Source organism: Pezoporus flaviventris, unplaced genomic scaffold (genome assembly GCF_033815535.1).
Source record: "Pezoporus flaviventris isolate CSIRO_AGI_PZ_B2104156 unplaced genomic scaffold, CSIRO_AGI_Pfla_v1 ptg000004l, whole genome shotgun sequence".
In the NCBI taxonomy this organism is placed as follows: Eukaryota; Metazoa; Chordata; class Aves; order Psittaciformes; family Psittacidae; genus Pezoporus; species Pezoporus flaviventris.
Genome location: NW_026892552.1, coordinates 582,165 through 602,953, shown reverse-complemented (window position 1 = coordinate 602,953; position 20,789 = coordinate 582,165). Strand labels below are relative to the sequence as shown.

General features: G+C 46.4%; 1 protein-coding gene across 4 annotated transcripts in view; it reads right to left on the bottom strand.

The window, feature by feature from the left end:
• ZCCHC7 (zinc finger CCHC-type containing 7) overlaps positions 1–7,897 on the bottom strand; it is a 118,813-nt gene extending 110,916 nt beyond the window's left edge. The window contains exons 1-4 of one of the 4 annotated variants that reach the window (XM_061445318.1): positions 7,083–7,703; positions 4,262–4,374; positions 1,266–1,367; positions 127–834 (exon numbers count right to left, since the gene is read on the bottom strand). In XM_061445318.1, the coding sequence (XP_061301302.1) occupies positions 127–817 (691 nt within the window). In that variant the 5' untranslated portion in view covers positions 818–834; positions 1,266–1,367; positions 4,262–4,374; positions 7,083–7,703. Of the gene's footprint in view, positions 1–126; positions 835–1,265; positions 1,368–4,255; positions 4,375–7,082; positions 7,705–7,860 lie in introns of those variants that run through there. The other 3 variants (XM_061445320.1, XM_061445319.1, XM_061445317.1) reach the window with 3 other exon arrangements.
• Positions 7,898–20,789: the final 12,892 nt, after the last annotated feature.

Sequence of the window (20,789 nt, the reverse complement as noted above, 5' to 3'; positions counted from 1 at the left end):
CCATACCCATCATTACACACTTCCATCTGCTTTCTGTTTATCTTTCTTTTCAGACATTGATATTAGTATTGTCGCAGACAAATCCTCATGCATACAGAAAAACAAGGGATTAAATAAAGTACTAACCTTCACTGACAGGACTTGCACAGTCTTCAAGGTTCAACAATATATTTTCATCTCTGTCATCTGCGCTTGCTCCCAGAAGCATCCAGCTCTCGACATTATCACTTTCAGATGCCAAACTCTCCTCCTCTGAGCTATCATCTATCACCAGCACTTCTTGGATGGCATGAGCTCCAGCAGAACTAACCGGGTTATGCTTCCCACTAGTGCTTTTCATTTGCCTTGAAATGTCTATGCCTGACCCAGCAGGATACAGGGTATTACATCCAGCAGCTTTGGCGTGATACGGCGTGGAAGATCTTGAATGCATATGTATTTTGCCTTGAGCTACAAAGCTTCTTGACTTCATTGCTTTGCTTTTGTAAACACTGTCTTCATCTGATGTATCAGACAAGACAATGATCTCAGAGTCATCTGAAACTTGAATACAAGGCACAGACTCAGTGATGTTCTTGTTTGCATGCTGTTTCTCAGTTAGAACTGAACTATGACCAGTAACTCCTGAAAAGCCTGAAACTTCAGCTTCCTCATCCATTTCCATCATGCCAGTTTCCTCAAGATTCTGGGAATAATGGACCTGGCTGTAGAGATGAAATTCCACCTCACTGTCAATGCCATCACTGGATGACTCCTCGTGATAAAGTTCATCTTCATACATTTTAATAGCCTCAGCATCTTCATCTCCAACAAACATTCTGGAAAGTGAATAGTCTGTATCCACAAAAATCACAAAGGTTATATCAGAATGGTCACAAATATATGCCCAAAACCATATTTCAAATGATACCTTTCTGAAATTGCTATACTTAGTCACAGAGTTCTGCATACAGAACATAAAACTGAGCAGATTTAACAGCTACAACAATCAATGCTCAAATTCATAATAGCAAAAGCTACTTAAGGGTGCATCTGCTTTAAACTCAATGACTTTGTCTTCTGAAAGTTGCCCTTAACATGCTCTCAGCTTCCAGAGGTCCCCTCCGTCCTGTGTTCAAAACTAAGGTACCTGCATGGACTGGGAGCCAAATGAGTGTCTGAACCAGAATTTTGATTGTTCCACCAACCCACCAACTACTATTAATTCTGGGTACTTCACAACTCTGTAACTTACTTACTTTGTAAGTAAGGTCTTATACACGTACCTGAAAGACAGTGAAGGAACAGTCAGCAGTATTTGACAGAAGCAACTTGGAGCCTATCTACCCCTGGGCTGTGGATTCACACGTGTACTTCAGGATTTATTCCTATGATGAGAAGTGCTAGGGCTATGATACAGAAACACCCAGACACACTCTACGTAAGCTCAGGTCTGAATATAGCATAAAGAAAAAAAAAAAAGGATAGTAAAGATAGTATGGAAATCTGCAGCCTTCGTACAAACTACCATGTCACGCTGTCCCATCATGACTTAAGAACTGAGTTACAATGCCACGAAAATGCAATTACAATGCTTCTAGAACTGGGGAAAGTATACCTGCAAACAGCATTAGCTATGACATCTCTGTGCTGCTACCAGTTAAACAATAATTATCTAGAACTTTTAAAGGCCCTGGTGCATCTAGGACTAAAGTCGCAGTTTCCCTGCTCAGGTACGCAGCAAGACCAATTTTTAAACACATGCACTTTAAGAGCTGGCTGATGGGACAAAGTTTACCCTCAGCAAGTTTGCAGATGATGCAAAACTGTGAGGAGCAGCTGATGCACCAGATGGTTGTGCTGCCATTCAGAGGTTCCTCAGAAGGCTGGCGAGGTGAGCAGAGAGGGTCCTCATGGAGGCCAACAAAGGTAAGTGTAAAGTCGTATGAACTGCTGCCTGGAGAGCAGGTTTGTAAAAAAAAGACCTGGAGATGGGGCAAGTTGACAGAAGCCAGTACATTTCTGGGACAAAAAGCATCCTGTGCCCTTGAAGAACATTGCAATCAGGATGAGGGAGGTTATCTTGGGTGATACGATTTAGCGTAAGGTGTCCCTGCCCACGGCAGGGGGGGTTGGAACTAGATGATCTTAAGGTCCTTTCCAACCCTAACGATTCTATGATTCTATGATCTTTCTGCCCTAGTCAGCGCTCGTGAGATCACATCTGAAGTGCTGTGTACAGCTCTGGGCTCTCCAGTGCTAGAAAAGATGGACATACTGGAGTGTGGCAAGGGACTACTAAAATCATCAAGAGACTGGACAATCAGTCATACGAGGCCATGCTGAGCCTGCTGGGACTGTTCAACTGTTCATCCTCAAGAAGAGGAGGCTCAGGAGGATCTTATCAATGTATATAAATACCTGGGGAGGGGGGGTAAATAAGACAGAGCCAGGGCCTTCTGAGCAGTGTCTAGTAACATGATGAAAGGCAACAAAAAAAAAAAAAAAAAAAAAGGAAATTCCATTTACACAGAAGAAAAACCCTTTTAACTCTGCTGCACAAGAAGGCTGTGGAGCCTCTGCCCTTGAAGATGTTCAAAACTCAGCTGGATATGGCCTTCAACACTCAGCTCCAGGTCACCTTGCTTTGAGTCAAAGGGGTTGGATGAGACAACTGCTAGAGGTTCCTTCCAACCTCAGCTATTCTGCGACCACAACCAAATGGTGAATATCTCTTAAGAGTTCACTACCTGCTCCCTAGCAAGAAAGGTAATCCAAGGACATTCTAAAGTTACTTTGTCTAATTCACAGGATACCTTATTTCATTTACATAATCATATCATGCATGGAGGAGGCAAAAAGAAAGATTTTCTCTGAGAAGTCTATCTTTATTTCTGTATTACAGTTACTCCTAGGGAAGCCAACAAGCTTTTTTAGAAGGAAAGCTATCAGATGGAAGTTCAGTTTTTTAGTTGTGGAAGTAAGTTCCATGGTATTGTTTAAATTCACATACTGATACACAAGTACAAAGATCCAGATTCAGGAACTTTGTATAGAAGTAACTTGTGTGATGATGGTATTTAAAGAACCCAGAAGCTGTTATTGACAGCTTTCTGTGCACACCCTGCAAAAGGCCTTCCCTGGTCTTGATAAATTTGACGTCATTTGTATTTCTGTCATACCAGAAGTCAGACTAAAGAGGAAAACACTTCTCCCAAGAAAATAAACAAAGCAAACCCACATAAAACATGAGCATGCAAGCACGAAAATACAATGCTTACAGACCATCCATATGCTGTACTCTTTTCTGTTTAGGCTTCCAGTAGGTCAGCAAACCTCATTCAATCTCACCTGCCCAGCTAAAGAAGCCACTCTGGTAATCACTGGTTTGAGACCATATCTAAAGATCATCAGAACACTAGTCATCCACGCACATGCTTAGCTCTTCTATCTCCTAATACACTCAAACTGGTTTCTAAACTACAAATAAGTCCTAAAAGTGGAGGTTACAGAATCTGTTTTAAAAGCTCTCCTATCCACAGAGCAACTGTAACATGGAAAGTTTTGCACCTGCCAACATAGAATTCAGCAATAACATAGGGATAAAGTGGATATATCTTTATTTGCGAGACTCTTTTCCAGAGTTTTTATTTGTTCTTAGATAAATATAATATCTATTATGCCAAATAAAATATGAAAGAATGAGGTCAGAACTTTATGGTAATAGACACAAAGAACCTATTTTATACTAGTTCTTAGGTTTAGACAGTGTAGATAGGAGGAAAAGGTAAAACACTGGTCAGACGAATGACTGTAGATAGTTTAAAAAAAAAAAACAGGACAGAAAAGCATCTGACAGACCAAAGCACCCATATTTAAAAATTTCTCTCAACTTTAGGTGGGATTACTCATTCAAGCAGGTCTTGGTCTATTCCCACCCATGGGGTGAGAATAAAAGGAGAGATGGCTCCAATCAAACACATTTACAAAGGAAAAAGAGAGAAAAGAGACCTTTAGTAATGTAGGAATTTAAAGAATCCCCCTGAAGCATTCTGCAGTTTCAGTGATACTCAAAAAGCCAAGGTCATTTAAGCACTCCTTCCTTACCATTCTGTCACCCACTGGATAAAGTTACACAAAGTAGGTACATGACAATGGCTGAAAACATGCAGCTAAACAAGACTGCTGGATCAGGAGTGTCAAAGAGCCCCGGAGGAGCTGACTCACAGACACTTCACAGCAAAGACAAGAGTAAGAGGAGGCAGCATGGCACTACACTCACTTTGATCTATCCTCTCCAGAAGCTCAGGTCAAACAATGGCTCCTCCTGTCAGGTCCATGTACATCTGGAATGATGAAGGGCTCCTCCTCTTGCTCAATAGGTATAGCAGGCCACTGGAAACAGGAACAATCAAACCATCAGCATCACAACACAGTCTGTTGAGAGAGTTCCGCTATTCACTAACCTCAGATCTGGGCAACAGCTATTCCCTCCCTCTTCATCACAGAGTGAGAAACACCTTTTTCAGGTGTCTGGCATTAAAGCAGAGAAAAACACTGCCTCTAGGAAAGGACGAGGAGCTTGACAGACAAAGTTTTGCTGTTTTCAGACTGTCAAACTGATACAGTCCCTTACTGTACTCCTGCTGATACTCAGAGAGAGAAAGATGTATGTGACTGTCAGTCCTCAGCAATTTAGATTTCCTTTCACCAGTGAAAGGCTTAGACTATGGGCAATTGCCATCTTTGCTACTAGCCAGATTATAGCAAAGACATCCCTCGTATCTGAGTGTTAAAACCACATTAAAAGTAATAGTCCTGAACAGACTAGCCAATCTGATAGGTAATACAGGCTGCTAGGAGCGTAACAAACTGATGCATCATAGTTTGGAATTGGCCTGCCTTACTTTCAAACAAGTCCCAGAATTTCAAATCCTAGGTGATGGGAAACCCACATCCCTTCATCAAGAGAAATCTCACTCCTATCTGAACCCAGAGCACAACTTTCCTCAAATGTACCTGACTGTCTCTCTGGTAGGCCATAAGTAAGAACAGTTTAGATAAAGAGCTACTGTTGTTAAAACAAAAGAAAAAAAACACAGCTACCTGAGTTTCTTTTAACCATTTCTGAACAAAACTCCATATGGCTACAGGTGGAAATGGCAGGAGATAATTTTCCCAGGTCATATACAAAGACAGCTTGCAGCACTTCTCATTTAGTCCCTTAAAAGAACAATATCCCACACTTGGATAAAATAACCAAAGTTGGCAAAAGCACAAGGCAATCAGAAGGAAGGTGTGGATGGCAACTTGCAGGCAGGGAGAAAAGCACACAGACAAGTTAATCAGTACAGTAATTTACAAGTTGCATGTGGGCAGCTACATCCTCAACCAAAACCTCAGTGCAGTTTGGGACACTCATATGTAACCCACATACAGAAGGCATAAGAGGCAGTGAGATGCCCAGGCCAGTCTTTCCCATGCCATTCCTGCTTCACAAACTTGTTTCTCCCTTCTCACTCCTCTTTGCTGCTGCTTAACTTCTCTGCTTCTGCTGACGTTATTTTTCAACTCTTAAGATCTGCCAGAGCTTAAAAGAAAAAATCTCAAACAAACAAAGAACGAGTAGCAAAAAAATATTACTTTTTCATCCTTTGCAAATTTGACTTTTCAGACAAGAGTACTATTCCCATCACAAGTCATCAGTGAATTCCAAATATTTCTCATTTTTCTTGCTCTCTGCTTGATCTTTGCAGTAATGTAAAATCTAACACTTCATGACATAGGTTACATAGAAAATACAGTAACAAATATATTCTCTCCTGTCTTAGGAGGTAAAAAGACAAACAGAACCCTACCATCAGACTTCATAACGGACAGGAACAACAGTAAAATGGAAAAGAAAGCCTTTTTAAAGGAATTGCCATCAGCTTCCTAAACCCACAAGCATCTACCAGAGCAGAGGTTCACACACCAGAACAGCAGGACACATCAACAGACTTCAGAGCAGTGTGCAGACTAGACCTTTTCTCTTTACATTAACTGCCCGGTGCTTCAGACTGTTAGAATACTGCACAGGTTCAACTAACATGAAATTGATAAAGAACTTCAATGTTCAAATGCAGTTAAAAGAAATCTTTCGTGTCAGCTACTGTAACTGCTTTTGCACTCTTCGTCAGAAGTGGCATACTTCACTTTGTGAGAGACAAGCAATCAAAACTATTAATTGTTATGAAGCACAGCACCAAAATGAAAAATCACATCTTTGTTCTTCTTGTTACCATAGGAACATGCCCAAATGTCAAATCTGAATGCATTAAAAAAAAAAAACACACAACAATGTATGTTCATTATCAAAGGTCAGTGTCAAGAGACAGTTTTTGCCTTCACCTGTGTTGAGTTTCTGTAGGGAACTCAAAGCATATGAGAAAGTAGCAGTTTCCATGTGCCACCCGAGGTCAGATACACAGTCACTAGAAACCTAGAGCTACTCGGGGCACTTATGTGCTCTACCTAGAGCATCACTCTCACAGTGAAACATTTTAACATGTCATGAAGATTCAGGGCAGGCACACCCTCGGTTTTCACACAGAAAACCCTGACAAGTATGTACAGTAACTATCACCTCAGCTTCAAGTAACCAGAAAAAGGCAAGGAGCACCATAAAGCTAATCTAATGGTGACATTTGCCGCTAGTTAATATTGGTTAAACTTTGTGTCGTGGTTTAAACCCAGCCAGACAGCTCGTTCACTCACTCCCCCCCTTTCCTCCCTCTTTCTCACTCCCCCCCCCCCCCCCCCCCCCCCCCCCCTTTTCCGCTCCCGGAGGGATGGGGAGGAGAATCGAAACACAACGCTGCACCGAGCTACCAAGAAGGAGAAAAACTGACTGCTACTTCTAAACCCAGGACACTTTGTTACTTGTTTCTTCCAAGGATAACTTGTGTTGTTCTAAACTGACACACAAAACTCATTTTCATGTCAAATTGCTGTCTGCTTGAGAAAATGTTTCTTTTTTGTACTCTCTTTAAATAAAGAGCAAGTAAGTGTAAACGAAAGCAAAACTTCGAAGAGGTTAATGTTTTTCTAGTGACAAGCTATACCTTCAGGAGATCACGGGAAAAAATCTTCTACACCCAAACCCTGGAAAATAACAAAATATTGCAAGTTTATTTCAAGCATTTTGGGACGTTTTCTCCCCTTTAGCGATTTTAACGGTAGCTGTGCAAACATCCTCAAGTTAACAAGTTCGCTTTTCCATAGACCAGCACCGAGTTTAGTCTGGTGACCAGGACGCAGCTGTGCCAGCGGAAAACACCGACCCCGAGTACCCGGAACTACGAGCGGGACAAAACGAGGACCCGGCTCACGCCGCTGCCGTTCTGCCCCAAACAGGTCGGAGCGGCACCGTTCTGCTGTCGGGTGCAGGGCCTCCGCCCGCCACCGAGGGCCGGCACACGCTATACCGAAGAGACACGACACTAACGCAGTGGCTCACACATATCTTTAATAGCACGGAGGTTCCGGACACCGAGCCGAGCCGAGCAGGCGGGCGGGCACGGCTCTGCACCACGCGGAGAGGCGGAACCAGCGGCGACACAGGCCGCGGGTAGGCCGCATTGGCGGCGGGACTGGCACTGTGCTGAGAGAGGCGGCAGGAGCGGAGCGGCCCTCACAGGAGCGCGGCGCGGGCGGGCTCGGCAGGCGCACGGGCAGCAACACTCCCGGCCGCGCAAGATGGCAGGGGAAAGGTTATGGGGAAGGGGCAGGGAGGGGAGGACGGCGGGGCACCGCGGAGGAGCAGGAACCGGGTCAGGGAGGGGGTAGGTGGCAGGGCCGGGGCAGCCCGGGGACCGGGCGGACGCTCCCGGCATCGATCACTTACTGCTTGCCGCACCGAGACGCGCCGCGCAGGAACCGGTGGCTTTGTGCTCCGCCCGCCAGTGGCGTACATCCGGGCACGCCCCGAGCAGAGGGGCGGGACCGGGGTCGGCGCCGAGCTGGTAGAGCCGTACCGTCTGGGCCAGGCTTACGTGGACCACCTGTGTGGGAGCTGGTTCGGGCGAACGTGGCCCAACCGCGGCACACCCTGCCCGAGCGGCCGCGCGATGCCTGATCCTGCCTGGCTTGTCATGGAGGGCGAGAGAGGAGCGGAGCTGGGTCTGGCTGGGCACAGCATGACATTGAGGAGGATTCATGGTGAATTGGGTGCGTTACAGCTCCCCGCGTGGTCGGAGGGGTTTCCACTGGTCCCTCCTTGTACTTGAGCTCCGGTCTCTTGTAGGCCTGCGGGGAGCCGCAGCAATGGACAGGAGAGTGAGGGCAAGGGAGGAATCTCAGGGGTGGGAAAAACAAGGGAGCGCGCAGTCTCACTTGCAGTTTCGTGCTAGTAAACAACCCCTGGCCCAGCTGGCTTCATCACCACCATGCTGATGCCACCATCTGTTTCTGCACCCTTATTTCTGTTCCGTGCACGTGACCGTGTGGACTACAGATCACGAGCAGGAATGGGGCCTTTGCACACCTCCATGTGCTTGTATCATGGCAGATGCAGCAGGAGGAGTTGCTGAGGAAGATGTGGTGTCTGCAGGCCAGCCAGGGAAAGGATTTGCACTCAAGCACGACTTCCTGGGGTAAGCAGAAGGCTGGCTCTTATAAATGGTTTTGAATATTATAGAATCAGCCATGTTGGAAAAGACCTTTAAGATCATCAAGTCCAACCATTACCCCAGCACTGCCAAGGCCACCACTGAAAGATGTCATTGAGGGCCACATATACATGTTTTTTGAACACTTCCAGGAACAATGATTCAACCACTTTCCTGGGAAGCCTGTTCCAATGCCTGACCACCCTGTCTGTGGAGAAAGTTTTCCTAGTCTCCAGTCTAAATATACCAGGCACGGCTTGAGTCTGTTTCCTCTTGTCCTATCACTTGTTGCTTGGGAAAAGAGACCAGCCACCTCCTGGCGCCATCCTCCTTTCAGGTAGTTGTAGAGAGCGACAAGGTTGCCCCTGAGCCTTCTCCAGACTAAACAACACCAGTTCCTCAGTTGTTCCTCATCAGACTTGTGCCCCCGGTCCTTCACCAGCTCCATCGCCCTTCTCTGGATCTGCTCCAGCACCTCAATGTCTCCCTTGTAGTGAGGGGCCCAGAACTGAGCACAGGATTTGAGGTGTGGCCTCACCAGTGCCCAGTACAGGGGGATCATCACTGCCTGATGGCCACTCTGATGCTGATACAGGCCAGGATGCTCTTGGCCTTCTTGGCTGCCTGGGCACAAACTGGCTCATGTTCAGTTCTGTCAATCCGCAGCCCAGGTCCTTTTCCATGACCAGCTTTGCAGCTGCTCTTTCCCAAGCCTGGAGTGTTGGATGCAGTTGTTGTGGACCAAGTGTAGGATCCAGCACTTTGCCTTGTTAAACCTTGTAATACTGGCCACAGCCCATCAATCCAGCTTGTCCAGATCCCTCTGCAGAGCATTCCTGTCCTCCAGCAGATAGTTTCATAAAAAATATCCTGTAGTTTGAATTTCTGCACAGGACTCCTTTACCTGCTGCTATGATGGTGGCAGTTGAAAGGTTCTTCTGTGCAGCTTACTGCACAAGATGAATAAAAATGGATGTAAATAAAAACTTCTAAGGGTACTAAAGTCAACATCTGAGGTAAAATTTTTTTCTGTGTAAAAGCAGACATCTTGTTTCAGGAACAAAATCCAGATGGTTGCTAGAAATTCTCAGTAATGCCCTAGTACTCATGTGGAGTCTATTCAGAAGTTTAACATGTTTTCTTTTTATTGTTTTGATTTCTTGTTCCAATACAATGACTAGGAAAAATGAGCAGTTTTCACATAAACAGCAACTAATTGTTTAATGCACCATGGATTTCCAATAGCTGTTTTTTCCCTTTTTCTCTTGAAAGCAAACCTCTATAGAGAAATGGAAATTTAGTGTTTAGTTACTATGTCATGATGATGATAGGTAATTTGGTAAAAATAATTCTATGGAAATCTTCTTGGGTTTAGCAAGAACTGCTCTTGTTATTCACTTTATCAAATCATAGAATCATAGAATAGTTAAGGTTGAAACGGACATCAGAGGTGATCAGTTCTAACCTCCCTGCCATGGCCAGGGACACCTTCCACTAGACCAGGTTGCTCCAAGCCCTCTCCAGCCTGGCCTTGAACACTGCTAGCTTGAACACTGAACATCCCCGCCAGGGATGGGGCAGCCACAGCTTCTCTGGTCAACCTGTGCCAGGGCCTCATCACCCTCACAGTGAAGAAATACTGCCTAAAATCTCATCTCAGTCTCTCCTCTGTCAGGTTAAAACCATTCCTCCTTATGCAGTCACTATAGCCCTTGTAATAGCCCTTGTAAAAGCCAGCACTATGTACCCTTGTAAAAGGCTGTCTCCAGATTTCTTGTAGGCCCCCTTCAGGTACTGGAAGTCTCTTAAAAGGTCTTGATGCAGTGCTGGAGAGGACTGTGTTTTGCTCAGTGGCCCAGCTGCAGTTGCCACTGGCCCTAGCCTAGTTCATGCTGTGTGGAGCAGAGCTCGCTGACAGGCATCTCTTCTGTGATTAGGAATGCAGTGACAGCAAAGGCCTTGGAAGATAGAGGCATTGGTTGGCCGTGGAGACCCCAGAGACCAGGAATGATAGTGCACCCGTGGTCACTTGCCAGTCTTTGGAAAAGCACAAACTCAAAAGCTGGAAAGCCTGCTCTGGCTTTGTGGGAAGGAGCAACAGCTAAGCAGGGGAAGAAATATGTCAAGCGGCCACAGGTCCCATGGAGGCAGCCCTCTGCCTGTCAGCACCCTGCAGCAGCCACTGCCCACAGCCTGTGCATGGACATGGTCCCGGGCTACTGTGAAGCAGAAGATGCCCAGCTTGGCTCTAGGCTTGAATCCAGGAGTGGCCTGCTCACTTCTGCTGCTGCAGCCAGACCTGGCAAGCGCCGTCCCTGCTGCCTCCTGCACTCACAAGACTGTGAAGGGCTGCCTGCCTTGAACACAGTGGTTCAGCACCAGCTACAAGCATAAGGGTGATATTAATGAGTATATGCTGCTAATGAACATCAGTCATGTTCTGAAGTTCAAACTAGCCTGATTTTTTGTTCTGAATGCCCTCATCACAGTGATCTCCAATTCCCTTGTACACACACCCATATGTGCATCCAGTTGCAGCGCTGCTCCTCTTGCTTGTGCAAAAGCCATCTGACCTCACATAGCAGCAGGTGGCTGCTTCTTCCTGACCCTTAGTGGAAACCCCAGCATGCTCTGAGGGTGCATTGTCACTACTCTGTAACACCAGGTGCCCAAGTCTTCTGTTCTGCTTGCTGCCCAGCACAGCCTTAGGTTTGGTAGTGATTGCCCTTGCTGGCATGCAACACACAGGAGGGGTACACCTGCAGGACAAAGCTCCTCTAGCCAGCTCCATGACCTCCATACAAAGGTGTGTACACAGCATAGAAAGCCCCTTACTTGGGAAAAGTTGTCCCATTTAATGTTGTGAAACAAGCTCCTATATGAGCCTGCATAGCATGCTTCTGTTCTCATGAGCATAACAAGCCTGATGGGCTACAGCAGCTAGTAACAGGGAGTCTTGCAGGGCACCAGAGAAGTGGGAGAGGCGAGCAGGAACAAGCAAGTGGATACAGGGAGCCATGGGAGACACAAGACAGACAATCTGCTGCAGAAACAGTTGTGTGCCTGGTAACCCTGCAGCTGTGGAGAACCTCCTGCATCCTGCCCTGAGACCTGTGCCTGCACAGCTCCCTTGAGGCCAGCAGCACTGCTGACCCTGCATGAAGGGTACATGGGCGCATGTACATGTTGGCTACAGAAGTGCCTCTCGAAGGGCAAAATGATCTGATTCTCTGATCTTCTAGGCTTTGATCTTGTAGGTCAAGAAAGAAGTGAACAAAAAACGATGCACAAGTATGAAGGTTTTGCCTTCTAGCACAGAGCAAGCATACTCTGGCAAGAGTCAAACACAGCTGTGACACTTAATACTTGCAACAGGTACTTTGATCTAATCGTGGTACCATTCAAAACAAAAAATGTTTTTACTGTCTCTGGATATCACGAAACTTTCTCAAGTGTATCATATAATTAATTGTTGTAGAACACATGCAGTTAGTATGATTAAAGGATGAACTAGAATTGAAAAATGTTACACAACTGTTAGGGCTCTGAGGATTGTATTGACCTGGAGCTCCGTCTGACCACAGTTCTGTTCAGCAGGCCTGGTCCTGACCTCTACCTGCAGGCTGCCATCCAGTCCCAGCCTTGGCTTGACACAGTTCCCATGGATATGCCTGGGACTGGGGCTGTCCCCATGACCCCCACTTATCCTGCTCCTGGCTGGGGTGGTGGGGTGAACACTGGCCACCAGGCCTGCCCTGCCAGCCTCTGCTGGGACACCAAATTAAATGGTGTAAAATACAAGTTTGAAGGAAGACCTCAGTACCTTTCCTCACAGTATTTCCAGAAAAGAAAATTCCGTATTTCTGGAATAAGCAGCAGAAAGATTCAAGGATTTGGGTTTAGCATTGACTACAGCAGTATTTTATGCTTGCAAGAGCTCATTCTTGCCAAATTTGACCTTGAAAGGAAGTTTCCTTTTGATGGTGTCATTGTGGAAAGTCAGGAAGGGCTTATGATGCATCCTACTCACAGTCACCTGTACCCACAGATTGCTTTCCTGCAGCACACTGGGGCCACCGCTGCCCTGGGGGACAGGGGGAGCTGCTAGCCACCTCCTCAGCCCACCAGTGACCAGTTCTTCACCTTACTGTTAGTTCATGAGCCCAGTCTGGGCCGTATGTATATATATGGGACTACCTTGTAATGGGTGCTTGAAGGTAGGTCTTCATATGGTCTGTGTTGCTCTGGTTTGCATCAGTGTAGATGGGTGCAAACAAACCAGTGTAACTTCTTCCACCAAATGCATGTCAACCACATTCGCTATTAGCCTTACCCAGAAAGAACTGGTGTCCTCTGCAGCTTCTCTAGTTCAGCCAGTTCAGGGTGCAGATGAGGTCGTCAGGGGCCAGAATGTCTTCCACTAGGCCTGACTTGAAAGCAGTCACCACTTTAGGAGAGCACCAAAGCATAGTGGTTGACGTATAGCACTGAATTTCTGAATGTGGTAGGAAATGGCATAGGAAAAACAGGGCCACATGTTTGCCATCATCTTGTTTGTCTCTCTTAGAAGAAACTGCCCTGTCAGAGCTTTTAGTTCATATTGTTCAAGTGCATTCATCCTAGGTGGGGAAGTGACATGGCTTTTATTTAGTTGTGGTACAGGGTACTTTGCTGCTGCAGAGAAGCAGACTAGAGTTTCCAGCATTCAGAACAATGGCGCTTTTGTGACACCTTTTGTGTGATCCTCAGGCACTGGTGTTTTCACACTTGCAATCTCTCTCTGGAGAAAGTTCTCCCTCCACAGCTTGTGGCTTTCCAAGCTGTTCAAGGTGGAAAGAGGCTTCTGTCTGCAGCCCAGAACTGGGTTCTAAGGCTGCAGAGATTAGTAGGGTTGAAAACAACCTTTTCTCCTTCCCACCCAACACCATCTGCTGCAGCTGACTGCTCAAGGCATCTCTTGCAAAGGCATTGCAACACAGCCCAGGCTGTCCAGGTTGTGCCTGCAGCACAGGATGGGCATCCTCCACAGTGAGCCCCAGCCAGCAGATTACCCTGCAGGAAGGGGGGTGATGGTGTTTTGGCTGCCACAGTGCCATCTTCCTGCTGTGATTTGCCCAGAGCCCCCCAGAAGTCAACATCTGTGCAGGGAAAGGAGCATCCATTCTCCCATGACCACAGTACTGCCCTGCACCCCTGCAGTGCCCTTCACCTCCTCACCTGCTTGCACTTTGGGAGCAGCCAAATGGCTGCACAAGCCCAGCAAGAAGAGACAGGCATGCCAGAGTCTGTGAGGAAATCTATGTGGGTTTCAGAGAGGGAGGTTTTGCAGCATCTGCCGCTGCTTGGGGATGGTCTGGGTCCCCTTGGGTCTTCCAGATTGCAGGAGTTCAATGGAGACCATCGTTCTTCCACCATAACCTTGTTGTACCTACAGAAGAAAAGGGATGAAAGGAGATTTTCCGTCTATCTAAACTTTCAATTTACAGTCCCAATGCCAGTAGGTGGCACCCAAGAATGTGCAGCATTGTTTGTAGCCTTTGTGGAAGCCTTGCAGCTTGCTCACCAGGGAGGTCTTCAGCTACCACTTTCCTCGGAACTCCGGGGCAGACTCTGACGCGAGTGGGCAGCTCTCCAAAAGGACCCTGGGCAAAAGAAACCTAGATTTTCCTTCTCTTCTTTTCATAGTGTGTTTCTGAGTGCCTTTTGAAACAGCATGTAGGAATTCAGAATTAGTCTTAGCAGTGTTACTTGGCAATAAGGTGTCCATCTCAGGATGCTGGTTTCTGTTGCTTGTAACTTTGCTAGGTAGCCTCCTAGAACTGCTGTTTCACCTGGCATTCCTTTGAGAATTTACAGCTGGAAGGAGCTACCTTGTCCAAGAGCATCTCTGAAGAAAGTCATAGCAGTCTCGGCCACATTGTCAACTTGGTGTTATGTTTCTTCCAGTCTGGAGCAATGTTGGAATGTGACTGAAGAATGCAAGGAGGTCAATTTAATGTGTGCAGGCAATCGTCTCCTCATTTTTAAGAGATTAATTTTGCGATCTTGTAGAATATTATTTTTACCTGGACTCATTGAATGAGATGATCTCTACTTGGTTTTGGTTACCTGTGCTAAGGGAGGTTATCTCTGACCTATTGTAGGCCGTTTCCTGACAGTCACAATGTTTCCAGCCAGTAGCTGCCACCGATGGTATTTTTTGTATTGTGTATCTGGGCATATGGACTTCATTTTCGTCTGTCCTGATCCAGTTAAATATGTAAACATTGAGGTGATGAACCATTCCTCCTCCTTGAAGTGGGCCTGCCCTGATGTGCCAGGCAGGAGCAGGCAGCCATGTCTCTACCAGCTTCACACAGAACCTGTCAGGTTACAGCTGCAGGAGGGCTGAAAAATGGTTCACAAAATGCTGGGCAAGGAGACAGGGAGAAGCAAGGCAGAGGAGGGAGACAGAGAAGAGGAACAGCTAAGAAAGAACAGGGAAGAGGAGGCAGACATCTGCCATTGCAGTTGCCATTTTCACATCTTGCCTCCCATTTCAGCATGTGAAAGCTGCTTTGCCAAGGTCACAGGAACGGTGCTTTCAAAAGGCTTTGCACTGAAATAGTATGAAAATCTAGGTCCTGAACCCTGGCATACCTCAGGGTACTCACTGACCTGCCCTGGCAGGGCCCCACTTAGAAGACCTTTGTTAACAGCATGAAAGCTACACATGGCTCCTACTGCCACTGCCTATGGGTGCAGACCACAGGGACATGTATCACTACACTGCATTTGGACCTGTGCAACCTCTTGAGCTGCAGCCCAGCCAAGTGTAGCAGGGACAGGAGCACTTAATAAGTTAATTAAATTCTCCCTCACCCCCCCCACCCCCCAGTCTGCTCCTACTCTTCCTGGTGCTCCACTTTGCTGCTTCAAACTGAGAAGTGGGAGAGGGGACGGAGCATAATTATTTAGCTCCTTAGAGCGAGCTCTACAGTGCTTCATAGCTTTTTAATTACAGTTTCGGCTGTGCTAGTCAGTGGTGAACTACAAGAACATGTAGAGGGCAAGGGAGGTATGGGCAGAGGGATGGGAGGGGCTTGGTGAAGTTGGGAAGAAGGCGCAAGGGCTGACAGTCAGAGTGAAATGAGAGAGTGAGCCAGGGGTGCTGGCAGCTAGAAACCTGGGCAGGAGCAGCAGGGAATGAGAAGCAGCTGAGAAGCAGAGGGACATAGAGAAAAGAGGAGAAAGGCAGAGCGGCGGAGGGGTAGCAGTGTGGTTTATGTGTGGAGAGTGATGGGAACACAGGTTAGGCACCAAGGGGTGCAACGCACTGGTATCACTGAAGCATGTCCTTCATGCCTACCTGCCTTCTCTTGCAGAGCAGATAAATGCCCAGGATCCAAGTCCAAACACTGCTAGTGACCACCCTGCAGTGGTCCCCAAGTGGGCAGTTATTGGTTTCTGGGGGACAGAATGGCTTTCACTACATATTGACCCTTGTCTGGGAAAGTATTTCCTTTTCTTAAGCATCCTAATTTTCTCACTAAGTGAGCAAAACAATTGTAACAATGCTCTCTCCCAATTTCAGCAAGTAAGAATCCTCAGCATTTCAAGGACCAAAAAACCTAACATCTGTCCTTCAGTAAAGAGCTGAAGCACTCTGAGGGACGTGGAGGGGAGCCCCGTCTGCTTGCTGCATGCAGCACTGCCAGCACTGCAGAACCCTCGTCAGCTGCCAAATGCCAGAGGTCAGGCAGGAACTGTGGACAAGCGAGGCAGCTGCTTTCTTGCTGTATGCGAGTTTGGTGGTGGGGTGCCATGGCATTCTGTGGGGTGAGCCATGCCCTCAGAGTGTGCAGAAGCAGAGCGGCTCTGGCATGTGCTGTGCTGAGGGCTGCTTTGTGAGCCTTGGGAAGGCAGGTCCTGTTGTCCTGTCAGAGGGGACATGGACCGAACAAGTGAGAACACAGCTGCCTGTGCACTCCCCTTGCCCCTGGGACTGCTGTCCAACAGAGAACAGTGTTTCTGCTGCTGCCCCTGCTCTGAGGTTCCTGGGCTTAAAGGAAAAAATTGACTTTCTGGACATCCACAGTTTCAAAAAACAGGTTCCTTAAAAGAATGTGGTGGAGGGAAGAACGTGCAGGTCCTCTGTGGAAAACCTTTTGGGGTTTATCTACAGCTTCTGAAATGAGCATGTGCGAATTTCCTCTTTTGACAGAAGTAAAAGGACAATTCAGAGCCAGAAAAGACCCGGTGCTGAAAGACTTGGTGCTGCACTGCTGTTAGTTTTTAACTCCTAATTCATTATTGCCATTTGTTTTGGCAGTTCCCAGTCTCTGTTTCTCTGTGTTTTCTGGAGGATTTCCCTTAAGGAACCAGTGATGGCCTAGGAGACAGTGTGTGAATGTTTAAACATTTGGCATTCCTGTGGCATTATCCCCATTATCCCTCATCAATGCAGAATAAGTTGTCAGAGCATGAAATTGGTATTTTTACATATTCTTAATGTACAGATGTCAGTCTGAAAGCCATGCACAAGTGGTATGATTAAATTCTCTCTTTCATACTCTGCCTATGCAAGGATCTTTTTGGAAGATTTCTTTCCTTTTGGAGTTATAGGGAAAAGACACAACCCTAAAAAGTAATAATTCTACTTAATAGCGCTATTGAAAACTGAAAGCTAAGTTTAAGACATTACACAGTGCATGCAGTGTAAACTCCTAAATCCAGAGCAATAGCATTCAGGTTTTAGCACCTGTGTTCCTGGCATGGTAGCAAGAAGTGAACAACAAGTACCAGATGCATGGGCGGAATATAATCAGTGACCCAGTTTCTGGTGCCAAATATATCAACATGTTCCAAATCAAATCTGCTCAGAGTTTACAAGTTTGTTATTCTATGTTAACTACCATGTAAGAATGGCAGACCCTTATGGGAGGATTAATATGACTAAATATAACTTACATAGAGAAAGAGGAAGAAGGGCATAACTGAGGATCCACCTAGGCTCCAAATTGCTTGGTTTGGTTTGTTTAATGACAAATAAAGAAGGGGGGGCTCTTGAAAGTCACCTGCTTGGAAACAGATCAGCTGCTCCACCCTCTGCTGTCAGTCCCTGTCTCAAGGGTCTGTGCTGTAACAGAAGGCAATATTGATGCAAAGTGATGCGAGAGACCATACAGTATCCACTGTTGGCAGCTTCCAAGATCAGGCTGGATGGAGCCCAGAGCATCCTGATCTTGTCACATAGCTGACCCCACTGCAAGCAGAGGGTTGAACTATAGAGACCCTGAGGTCTTTTGCAGCCTGAATTGTCCCATGATCCCATTCTCTGTCAGGCAGAAGGTTAGAGCAAGAGGATTTCCAGCTCTTGCATGGCAGACCTTCCTGCTGGAGTTCTTAGTGTTTGTCCAAACAATTTTTGAGGTTTTGCAGACCTGCATCCTAGAGCTGCTGTTCACTGTACTTTGATGTGTGTCAAGAGTCCATGAACATCCACAGGGTTATAGGAGAAGCCCACCTGCCCAGCCAGGATTCCAGTCTTCAATGAAATCAGGAGTGACACCAAAGGCCCAACTTCTCTCCACGTATACCAGAAAACAGCCTATGGGATAGGTTTAGCTGGATTTCCCTACAAATGAGCACCTGTTTTGCTCTTGACAAGCATTGCCTGAGTTTTCACATCTGCTGTAAGCTGTGTCTTCTATAGAGAGACCCACAGGGAATGAACACTTGTCTTAAGGGAGCGGCTCATGCAACGATGGGGGAGAAGGCAATCACTGGACAGTGACAGAAAATTAAATATCAGGCAGTCCTTTGTTCAGAAACAGTGCCCATTGCATGCACTGGGTGAGGCAGGGATCCCACCACCAACATGGGTTTGTATAATTAACTACTCGGAGAAGAGAAGGCTCTGGGGAGGCTTTAGAGCAGCTTTCAATGCCTAAAAGGGTGATAAGAAGCTGGAGAGAGGCTTTTGACAAGGCTCTGTAGGGATAAGACAAGGGGGAATGGCTTCAAGCTGAAAAAGGGGAGATTTAGTTTAGATCTGGGGAAAAAGTTCTTCCCTGTGACGGTGGTGAGGCCTTGGCACAGGTTGCCCAGAGAAGCTGTGCCTGCCCCATCCCTGGCAGTGTTCAAGGCCAAGCTGGATGGGGCTTGGAGCAACCTGGTCTAGTGGAAGGTGTCCCTGCCTGTGGCAGGGGGTTGGAACTAGATGATGTGTGGTGTCCCTTCCAAACCAAACCATTCTATGAATCTATGATTCTGAAGGATTAAATATGGATTTTCAAGGGAAGTCTCATGGACAACTGAAGAGGCATTACCCAAGGAAAGCCACTTTTTCATGTGAGAGTGAATGTGTTTCTCTTCTTATTTCCTCTGCTCAGCTTCCTGCCTGAACATCAGTCTGACTGGGAAACACAGCAACCGGCAATTCAGGTAACTACTGTCAAGTCAATGGAGTTCACCAGACTGCATCCAGCCACTGAGTCCTTTGACCAGATGGTGTGCCTCTAGTGGTACCTGCCATCAGAAGTGTTGTAAGCAGAGGAGAATTATCTGCATGCCAGTATCTTCACTTTGTTGCTGAAGCCAGTCTCACATGGAATATCTGAATGAGGCCCTTCTGGGACATGAATCAAAGCCAAATAGTTTCAGCCATGCTTAAGCAATGCTCCAAGGCTGTGGCAAGACCACTGTCTTGCACATTTGCTCCAGGAAGCAATGGGCAAGACAATCTTTGACTATAAACATGAGTTACAGTGATCTGTTTTATAACCCTTGAAGCTCCCCTCGACTGCACTCCACAATGCAGCAGATCTTCACTAGGTCCAGAAAAAAATGTGAAACTGATTGTTTTGCCTAAGAAAGAAAGACACCTTGGAACTTCTGCATGCAGTGGGCTTTCATTGGAAGAACATCAGGGCCTTGTTACCAATGAGTCTGTACATTCAGATACAAATGTGTGCTTTGTCACTAGGAGCAGGCCAGCAGAGGATAGAGTAATCCATGCAGTGACTGTAAAAGGATATCCCAAGCTAGTGGGCAACTTCCATTTACTGAAGAAAATGTTTGTTTTCCCAAACTGGGGTATGAAGTTAATCCTCAAAAGAAGAAATCTAAGTCCTGTGCTACTCTCTGCAGGATTTCTCCTACTTCATTAAATTCTGACATCTCGGAGGGCAAATCCACATTGTCACATGTCACTTGTGCTTGAAAACAAGTGTGTGTATCAATGCTTAATACAAGCTTATTTTTCCTTCTTATTTTGCAAGTGTAATTGTGTAGTAAATCGAACTGCAGTCTTTTATTTACTTGTTAGCATTAAGTGTGTGTCAGGTCATATGTAAACAAGGGTATTAGCACAGATCTGGAGTAGAGTCAGCCTGTGGCAGCTGAAGGCGTGGTCCATGTCTCTTTGCTTTACCAGGAGGGTTTGAGGGAAAGGTGACCAGAAGGAGCAATGACTTCAGCTTGGGTTGTTAGGCTGGTAAATGCCCTTATTCACAAAGACAGTTGTATAATGTCCTGGCTGGCTATTTCACCACAGAGATTTTAGTCTAATCTAACGTTGTTTTTCCTGTGAGTCTTTCTGTCCAGGCTGATGAAATTTTCTAATGTTTGCGGGAACAAAATTTCCAGGAGGTCTCTGAAGTGTGACTCCCTGCTGCAAGATGAGAGGAGACAAACACAGGAAACCTGGGAAGTACCAGGACTGCATCCTGTGGCAGGGGAGCAGGCTGCTCCTGAGATGCTGCCCCACATAACAGATTTCTGTTCCTGGCTGCCTTAGAATTGACCTGAAATGCTTTCTTCTATTCCTGGGAGATCATTATAGACATTTTGGTATTTACAAATGTGGGAAGAGAGTGTATCTCATGAGCAGGAGACAGCACAGACCGTGCAGTGTCCCTAAATGATTTTGTGGAAACAATTTATGAAAACACCCTATTTGGGTAATAATGTAGCACACAACAAAATCAGTCTTCCTGTAATGTTTTCCATCACTACTCAGTAAATCACCTTGGTGTTGTTCAAAACTGTATGCCTGATTTCCAGTCTGGGTTTATCTGGCATCTGCTCCAGAGGCCAGCCTGTGCTCTGATCTCATCTGCTGCACCCAGCAGCCTCCTCTGTCGAATTTCTTCTTCCCAGGAAAGCACTTACAGATAGCGC